The sequence below is a fragment of the Pinus tabuliformis genome, chromosome 6 (genome assembly GCF_031772625.1).
Source record: "Pinus tabuliformis cultivar Carrire ecotype Pingquan chromosome 6, CPIR1, whole genome shotgun sequence".
Classification (NCBI taxonomy): domain Eukaryota; kingdom Viridiplantae; phylum Streptophyta; class Pinopsida; order Pinales; family Pinaceae; genus Pinus; species Pinus tabuliformis.
In genome coordinates, this window is record NC_142292.1 from 212,242,808 (window position 1) to 212,251,905 (window position 9,098).

Sequence of the window (9,098 nt, forward strand, 5' to 3'; positions counted from 1 at the left end):
ACAAAACCGCATTACAAAAGCTAGTGAACTGTGGAATCAGAGGCAACGTCCCGTAGCGCAGAGGTACAAGGGTTTTTTAAAGGTAGGTGGTGCAGTTTCAGACTGTTCATAGTTTAGACATTTTGGGCTCCTGTGGACTACATCACTTGTGCTACTTGTTCGCCACATGATTTTTTTGACTTACTACGAACACTTCCCGTCTTATTTCTTTCCTCTCTATACTATTGTATTGAGGGCGAGGTTCTGTTGTAATTTTCAATCGAATTAACTCCTCTTAGGGCAAATAATTCCTGGGGTTTCTCATACACCATATTTTCTGACTTGATTACTCTCCTCCCATCGGAAATCTTTTGTATTCATTAGGGGAATTTTGAGGTCTAAAATGGGTCTCCTAAGGAAATTATAAAATAATAGTGGAAATAATAAAATAAGATTATATTACATCATCAAAATAATAGTGAAAAAAAAGCCACCTATTTTTTCAATTCATATTTTCAACTTATCTCCCTATGGGGTTACTCAAATTTTGAGCGACAACATTTGTTGGATACAAAAATTGATTCCTCATCTAAGGAGTACCCATGTTGCATACTTTTGATGGGCCCTACTAAAAAAAAAATGTGAAATACATGAAAAAAACGTGATTGCAATCACGTTTTTCATGTATTTTTCATTTTTCGTGTAGCAAGGTCCATCGAAAGTATGCAATATGGGTACTCCTTGGATGAGGAATTAAATTCACGTTTTTCATGCATTTTTTATTTTTCGTGTAGCAGGGCCCATCGAAAGTATGCAACATGGTTACTTCTTGGATGAGGAATTAAATTTTTCATCCAATGAGTACTCACTCTCGAAATTTGAGTAAAACCTTATAGAGATAAGTTGAAAATACGAGTTAAAAAAATAGTTTTATTATTTTATTATTTTTTAATATTTTCACTTTTTAATCCAGAAATGGTGAATCATCCCCCATGGTTGACATCATCATCTTGAATCCTATTGGTTCTTATAAATTTTATTTTGGTTGTACATTTTTCTTAGGAGGTCCATTTTAGATTTCAAAAATCCCCAAATGGCTATCATCTTCATTTTTGCGATTATCATCTTATACCGCATTGTCTTCGACCAATTTTGGTTTTATCACAGGATTCCTAACGCCCATTTGGACTGATCTATTTAAGGTTTTTTTCCCTAGAACAATGCTAGACCCTGGGACATGTATGAAAACGACAAACTACACTTTTCTCTGAAGAAAGTGGATCAACTCTTTCAATATATCACGTCCTTGCAAAAATGTTGGTTTTAGGTGCTGTAATAGATGATGGACTTGTTTGGGTTGTTGTTGTTGCTGCTGGTGTGAAGGGAGATGGTATAATCACATCCAACAACCTGAATTTGAGATTTTTTGTAAATTTGTTTGGAGCGCATAATTACAGGGTTCCTGGGGTGGCGAACTCTTTTCCGACATTTCGTCGGACGCTATTTCTGTTTTTTTTGAATTCAAGACATTTTAAATTTTGAATTGACATTATTGTTGGGGGTTGTTGACTAGGCTTCGATACAATCTATGGTGGAAGGACATGGATTGAGTATATTTATGGATCACGACATATGTTTTTGGATCTCGAGGCTATTGCAGAATATATTTCTGGCGTACCTGACCTTCTTTTTTTTTAGACAAAGTTCGGGTGCTGTTCATTAACTGAAAAAAGATGAGGCTAAAGCCTTTACATAGGATGCTTCTGGAGCATTTTTGGGCCAAGGAATTACAAAAAGGAATTTTCCCTTGGTCCTTGCCTTAACTGGACTGCTACTAATGCTACTTAAGCTGCTATAGATATTGACATACTGCTGTCCCCAAAATTTACATTTACAAAGCATGATTAGTCAATCTCAATGTGACTCATCTTTCTTGCTGTTGATCCTTCTGGGTCCAGATCGACATCAATTGGCTTGACACTTGAGGAGGAGGTGGCTTCTTTCTTTTCCAGCATCTTCTTGAGTGCTTCAATCTTTTCTTCAGCATGGATGCATCTTTCTTCAGCATGGATGCATCTGTTGTGCAGATCGCTGTACTGTTCATGGAGGGTGTGGACCCTATGCAGAAAAAGGTTCATTTCTGCTCTATATTTATCATGGAGGATTTTAACTTGCTCTTCCAGCCTATTCTCCAAAATGCGGACTTTGTCTTCCATCCGATTCTCCATGCTGCGAACTAGGTCCTCCAATGCTCTTTGCTGGGCTCGGACTTCATTGAATTCCATGTTCAGGTCGCGGCAGTGAAAGCAATCCTCTGGGCGCTCCATATTTTCCTTTGTCTGAGTATTAACTGTATTCTTTTGCTTTTGTCCTTGGTGTTGTCGATTCGCTTGGCTGATGGTATGGATTCTGCTAAGACTCTCTGTGGTGATGAGAGCACTTAGATGACAGCACGTTGAGTGCCTGAGACTGCCGCTAATACCTTTTGAGGATCGTTGAACATCAACAGCGCTCCCACTGTATAACAGAGTGAGAGCGAGACTTCTAAAATGCTCCACAGTCTCGCTTCTGTCCTGCTTACTAAGATGGCCTGCAAATTCGGCTTCTCTCTCGAAATTACAGTGGAAATTTTCAGATGTGAGTTGAAGCTTATGAGCTGAGGGGGTACTTAAAGAATTTCTGCGGTTACAATGGCGGGAGAGGGATGTACTCTTCCCGATGCTCCTCTGGATATTTCTGCGCATATCTTGACTGAGATCAACATTCCTGAGACAAGGACGATTTCCTGGGCTGTGAATCTTGGTTCCCCTGCTTTGAAATGTGCTTCTGTGCCGTCTGCTGATACCAATGCTATCATTCTTATCTGTGCTGACCTGTGATCCATTGATTTGGTTGCTGTGGCAGGTTCTGTTGGATGGGATACCGCGCGAGTTGATTAGATGTTTGTATTTCATGGCAGCAGTTGGATGGATACGCGATCATTGCAGCGTAGCTGGCCTTTGGGTTGGTTACATGCTTGGTTGGCGTGGTGGTCCGCCTTTTTGTTGAGGCCCCTTAAGATATGAAAATAGTGGGCTTCTTCCAGCGTTCTGTGTAAAATTTGATTTCTATTATTGATTTGTTGCAATAGAATGTTTGGTGAAGTTCGCTTTTGCTCCATGAGCCGGATGATAATTGCTGAGTCACCAAAGACATTCACTTTCTTTATGCCCAGCTTGATCACCTGATTTAATCCTTGGAATAAAGCCAGCCCTTCAGCCCGATTGTTGGATAGGTCACCCAATCCCCATTCAAAATACAAGATAGTCTTGCCATTTGCATTGCATATGATACCTCCGGCGCCTGCGAGACCAGGATTAGATTTTGAGGCCCCATCGAAGAAGAGACAATATTTGTTGCAGTTGCCCAGCCAAAGGGCGAATTCCTCCTCCTTAGGCCTAAGCTTCCGGGCTGTAGCTGTCTCTTTTGAGTTTGAGTTATCTTTTTCTTGTTCATGGGCACTGATTATGCTGCCATAATTAATCAGATTTCTCTCTTCAGCACTGAAGCTGTTGAGATTGATTTTGCTGTGGGAGCAAATGGTCACAGCTTCTACAGCTAAGTTTATAGCTTTGTGACACATGTATCTAGAGTTGTGTCTTTTGTCTTGGAACACCTTCTTGTTTCTGGCTATCCAAATGCTCCAAAGCAGTGTTAATGGTAAAGTGCTCCATATCCTCTGAGATAATTTGATCTTCTTGCTCTTCCATGGGCAGAGTTTCTTCCAATTTTGGATTGCCTCTGCTATGCTTGGCTTAGGATTCCATTCTACTCCCCCTACAGATGCTATTTCTTTCCAACAATTGGCAGCCACTTGGCAGTCCATGAACAGATGCTGTATAGTCTCTTCTGCTTGAAGACAGATTGGACACCTAGAAGGGCCTAGGATGCCCCTTTTTTTGAGGTTTTCAGCTGTTAAGATCTTACCTTTCAGAAGGAGCCAGCAGAAGAATTTAACTTTAGGAGGGGCTTCCGCTTTCCAAACCAGTCTCCAATGACTCCATGTATCCTGTGGAAAGGTATTGGCGCATAAATGGTGGTATCCTGCTTTGGCTGTGTATTCAGTGCCTGAGGGATCCCATCGAAAGCTATCTCTGTCTCCCTTATGAATAGGAGCCTTGCTGTGCAATTGGTCTTTTAGAGCGATGAAACTTGTTTCCAGATCCCTTGGGTAGTTCGGCAAAGCCCAGCCAATCCAAGCTTGGGAGGAGCTTCCCCACTTGGAGATTTGGGCTAAATTCCAGATTCCTTTGTTATTTAACCAATTTATAGCTGGGATTACTTCTGCTTTGGATTCTATGGGACTCTGGCCTAGGATTCTATCTTTAGAAATGCTGATGTTGCTTCCCTCTCCAGGTACTTTGGAGATGTGCTGGGTCATGATAGGGATAATTTTCTTGCACAATTTCCAGATGTTGGAGCTGTCTCTATTGGGTATGCTTACTTCCAGGAGCTTGTGCCTAGAACTGCTGAGGTACTTTGCTTCTAAGACTGATTTCCACCAGGCAGAGTCCCCATTGATTAGTCTCCAAACAATTTTAGCCCCGAGAGCTAAATTCAAGAGATATGGAGACCTTATTCCGAGACCTCCTTTTTCTTGGGGCTGAATGACACTTTTCCATCCAACCAAATTGAATTTCTTTTTCTCTGATTTCCCTCCTTGCCAGAGGAAAAAACGAAGGGCCTTTTCCAATTTGTGATGGAAGTTCATTGGAGCTTGTAACAAAGAAAAACGATAAATGGGGAGAGAGATCAAACCTGATTTGAGAAGAACAAGACGGCCTGCTGGGTTCAGCCACATGGTTCCCCATTGTTGAATTTTCCTTTTGATTTTATCGAGAATTGTGTTCCAAGTTTCAGTCTTCAGAGGACCTTTGCTCACCGGCATCCCTAGATAGGTGAAATGGTTCCATTCAATCTTGTAAGAGACCTCTAAGATATTTGCAATACTTTGAATGGTGTGGGCTGGTGTATTCCATCCGTATATGCAGCTTTTGCCTTGGCTGATTCTTCCTCCAGAGCAGTCCATAAATTGGTCCAGGATCCTTTTGAAGCGCCTGGCAATGATAGTCGATGCACCACCCATCAGGAGGGTATCATCAGCGAATTGGGAGTGGTTGATATTCTTTGTGCCCTGCTCGAATTGGATACCTGTAATTAATCCTGTTCTTCGATTGTAATCCAATGCTTTGCTGAGGGATTCAGCTATGAGAATGAAAAGGTAGGGAGAGAGGGGGCAGCCTTGCTTGAGTCCTCGGGAGGATTGAAAGGCTGCACAGGGTCTTCCATTCACTAGGGGCGAGATCCAAGGATTAGAGATACAAGCTTTGACCATGTTAATAAAGGAAGCATTGAATCCTAGTTTGCTCAAAACAGCAAAAATGAAGGAGTGTCTGACTCTATCGAAAGCATTTGCTAGATCAAGTTTAAGGATAAAACCTTTTTTCTTTCGACTTAGACTAGAGTGAATGGCTTCTTGTACCAGAAGGATAGAGTCGGAGATGTGCCTGTTGGCTAAAAAACCTCCCTGATTTTCCGAAATTAAGGAAGGGAGGAGAGGCTTGAGTCTTGTAGATAGGATTTTTGTGATTATTTTGTAAGCAGAGTTGCACAGGGATATTGGCCGGAATCTAGAGAAGGAGATTGGCCTATTCTCTTTAGGGATGAGGGCTAGAAAAGTTGAGTTGGTATAGCCTCCTAGTTTGCCTTTCCTGAGGACCCAGCGAATCATCTTGAGAATGTCCTTTTTAATCATTGACCAATATTCTCTATAGAAGCTGATTGGGAACCCATCTGGGCCTAGGGCTTTGTCCGGATGAAGGCTCCATATCGCCTTTTTGACTTCATCCTCGTCGACTTCTTGGGTGAGACTGATATTCATTTCTTGGGTGACTTCTCTGCTCATGTGTTGGAGGAAGTTTGAGAAGTCCTCCTCGTTGTTGTCCTCTGTCAAGAGAGATTTGAAGTGGGCGGTTGCAGCAGCCTTGATAGAGTCTTGAGTTTCATGATTGTTCCCTTCTCCATCTCTGATTGTATTTACTGTGTTTCTTGCCTTCCTGATTGTGGCTTGTTTATGAAAGTAAGAGGTGTTTTTATCACCTTCACGCAACCAGGTCTGCCGAGATTTTAATCTCCATTTGGTTTCTTCATCTCTGACTGTTTGGGTTAACTCTGCATACAGTCTGATCTCTTTTTGTCTTGCTTGCTGAGTGAGCCCTTCCGCTTCAATGCTTTGCTGTAGTTTTTCAAGGTTCTGTTTGATATCTTTTTTAGCTGTCTCGGGTTCCTTGTAATTGGTTTTTGCCCATGTTTTTAGCGCTTGCCTCGTTTGCTTCAGCTTTGACTCCCAAATGAATATAGGGGAGCCCTCCACGTGCTGTGACCATGCCTGCTTGACTATGTCACGGGCTGCTGGAATTTGGTTCCAAAGGGAGGAGTATTTGAAGGGGAGGGGGCCGAGATGGCTTTGACTTTGCAAGGTAAGAGTGATGGGGAAGTGGTCCGAGGCGGAAGAATTGAGGATGTCAGACTGTCCGTTGGAGAATGAGGACAGAAAAGCGATATTGACAAGGAAACGGTCAAGACGTTCCATAATGTTTCTTGCTCCCAACCGCCTATTGCTCCATGTATATTTGCGGTTCTTGGGCTTTAAATCAACCAGATCTTTTTCTTGCATAATGCGTTCCAGCCGGTTTCGAAAATGATCAGCAGTGAAGTTTCCTCCCCTTTTTTCATTTGAGTGTAAAACCAGATTTAGATCCCCTGCTAGGATGAGGTTGTTGTCACGATCTTCATCTAATTCTTCCTCTAAGGTGGTCCAGCAGACCTCTTTTTCCCTGAAGTGGTTGGGAGAGTAGATGTTGTAGATTTTAACTTCTGTGCCATTGTCCTTGTTTTCCAATTTAATACTTATCCAATGCTGTTGTGTTTTGACCACGCTGCAGCTCCATTTGTTGACGTTCCACATCGTTAAAATACCCCCTGAAGCTCCTCTAGCTTCGCTGGTGCAACCATCGTACTGTTTTTGTTGGCCAATGAGTCTGCTGATTTCGGACTGATTTAATTTTGTTTCTTGAACAAGTAAGATATCTGGTTTTTCGCTGTGGATTAACTCCATGAGGGCAGCTTTTTTGGAGGGGTGCCCTAGTCCCCTGCTGTTCCAAGACAGCACTTTCATCATGATTTACCTGTGGTATGCAGAGGTGCTCGCCTCTCTTTGCCTTTGATGTTGTTTTCCTTGTCCGAAATTCCTAATATGAAGGTTTCAATCGGTGTCTGTGATCCCATTGCTATGTCCTTTTGCGCACTTTCTTCTCTATGCTGTTTTGCCGACTTCCTTCCTGGTCCATGTTTTTTTTGAATCTCACTAGATGCTCCTAGATCCTTTGATAGGCTTCTTGTGATTCTTGTTGAGGTATTGTCCGGGGAAGGCTGAGTGGTATGGGGGGGTGAAGGGATATGCTGCTCAGATTCTTGAATGGGATCTTCTTCGGAAAGGGATGCAAAAGGGTTTGAGGACGGAGGGATGGAGGGGTCTGAGGACCGCGGGGGAGAGGAGGGGGAAGGAGGAAGTACTTGCTGAGAGGAGGAGGGTGGAGGCCCCGAACTGGATGGATGCATGGAGGGGGAGGGTGTTTTCGATGAGGGATCAGCTGAATCCAGGGGAGGGTTTGCCTTTTTTTTTTTCCGGACTATTTCCCATGCTTCCTCAGGAGCTTCTTTATTGCTATTATCTTCTGATCTAGATTTGCTGCATCTGTTAGCAAAGTGACCGTATTCATGACATACCTTGCATTTGAAAGGGAGCTGCTCGTAGTCTACTTGCTGAATGTGCGTCCACTGGTCAACTTTTAGTTTGATTGCCTCTGGTAAGCCTTTGCCTAGATCCACTTCTACGCATATCCTCGCACAAGCATACATATTCTCCTTTGGCTCCGATCTGTCTACATATTTCCCTACTGCATTTCCGATAGCGCGAACGGATTCATCTCCCCAACAGTGGAGTGGGAGATGTGGCAGACGAACCCATACCGGAACCGCGTTAGGGACATCCATTTCTGGATCAAAGTCAGGAGTCCATCGATTGAGATAAAGTCCTCTGGTGTCCATGAAATAGGGTCCGTTTCTAAAAATGAGGTTGCGATCTTCTACTGATTCAAAGAGGAAGGTAAAGAATCCCCTTCCACAAAATCTTATAGCGATTTTCCCTTGGACCATCGCATTCCAGTTTCGTTCCACCCAGCGTTGAACCGTGCGGGGGGAAGGCCATAACCCTGTGAACTGTCCGACTAATCCACGATCTGCAAGAGCCACAGCAGCTCTTCTTGGAAGTGCGGATGGAAGAGGGACCTCCGGAATTTCATCCAACTTTTTAACAAACTTTGAAGCTGTAGGACGGATCCTTTCCTTATTGGTCTCTGGAATGAGAGAAGCGAAAGCTTTCTCCATTTCTACTTGCTCTTGAGAAGGCTGAGCCATATTTCCACTCAGAGGCGCAGGAGGACAGCTAGGAGGACAAGCGGCTCGAGGGTGAAGAGGGCAGAAGGCCTTGGGGAGGAGAAAGGTCAGCAGAAAACGCAGCCAGCCTCAGGGCTGCCGCGGGGAGGGCAGGAGGCCCGAATAGAGCGCCAAAGCCAGAGACTCGGGGAGTGAGCAGGAGGCTCAGGCCGAAGGAGGCCAGAGCAGGGAGCTGCGGCCCAGCAGCAGGGCTGCCAGGCACTGCGTGCTCAGGGGATCAGGGGCGAGCCAGAGGCGGGGGGATGCTGTCCATCGCCGCAGCCATTTAGGAGACCTTATTTCTTAAATCTGAAAAAAGAAAGTTAATAATTCTTGAGTATACGTACCTGACCTTCTTATTCAGCCTACATTCTTTTATTTTCCTAATTGGGATTCTGGAAGTGATAACAAGTTGGCTACAAGGATCCACTTTCCATGGGTATTTTTCTCTATTCTATTCCATATGATGGGATATGTGGTATTGTGGGTCACACCTCAAAGCCTTTTCACGTGATGTCCTCACCTAACCCCATTTACCTTTTTCATTTGATCTCTTGTATTTTGGATTCACATCCTACTTACTC

At 43.6% G+C, this 9,098-nt stretch overlaps 1 protein-coding gene across 1 annotated transcript; it reads right to left on the reverse strand.

The window, feature by feature from the left end:
* Positions 1-4,950: 4,950 nt before the first annotated feature.
* Positions 4,951-7,198, reverse strand: LOC149258211 (uncharacterized). The gene is made up of 2 exons (XM_089406612.1): positions 5,725-7,198; positions 4,951-5,075 (listed from the first exon to the last, which is right to left on the reverse strand). Exons 1-2 carry the CDS (start codon positions 7,196-7,198, stop codon positions 4,951-4,953), a joined length of 1,599 nt encoding a protein of 532 aa, XP_089262738.1.
* Between the last annotated feature and the right edge of the window lie 1,900 nt (positions 7,199-9,098).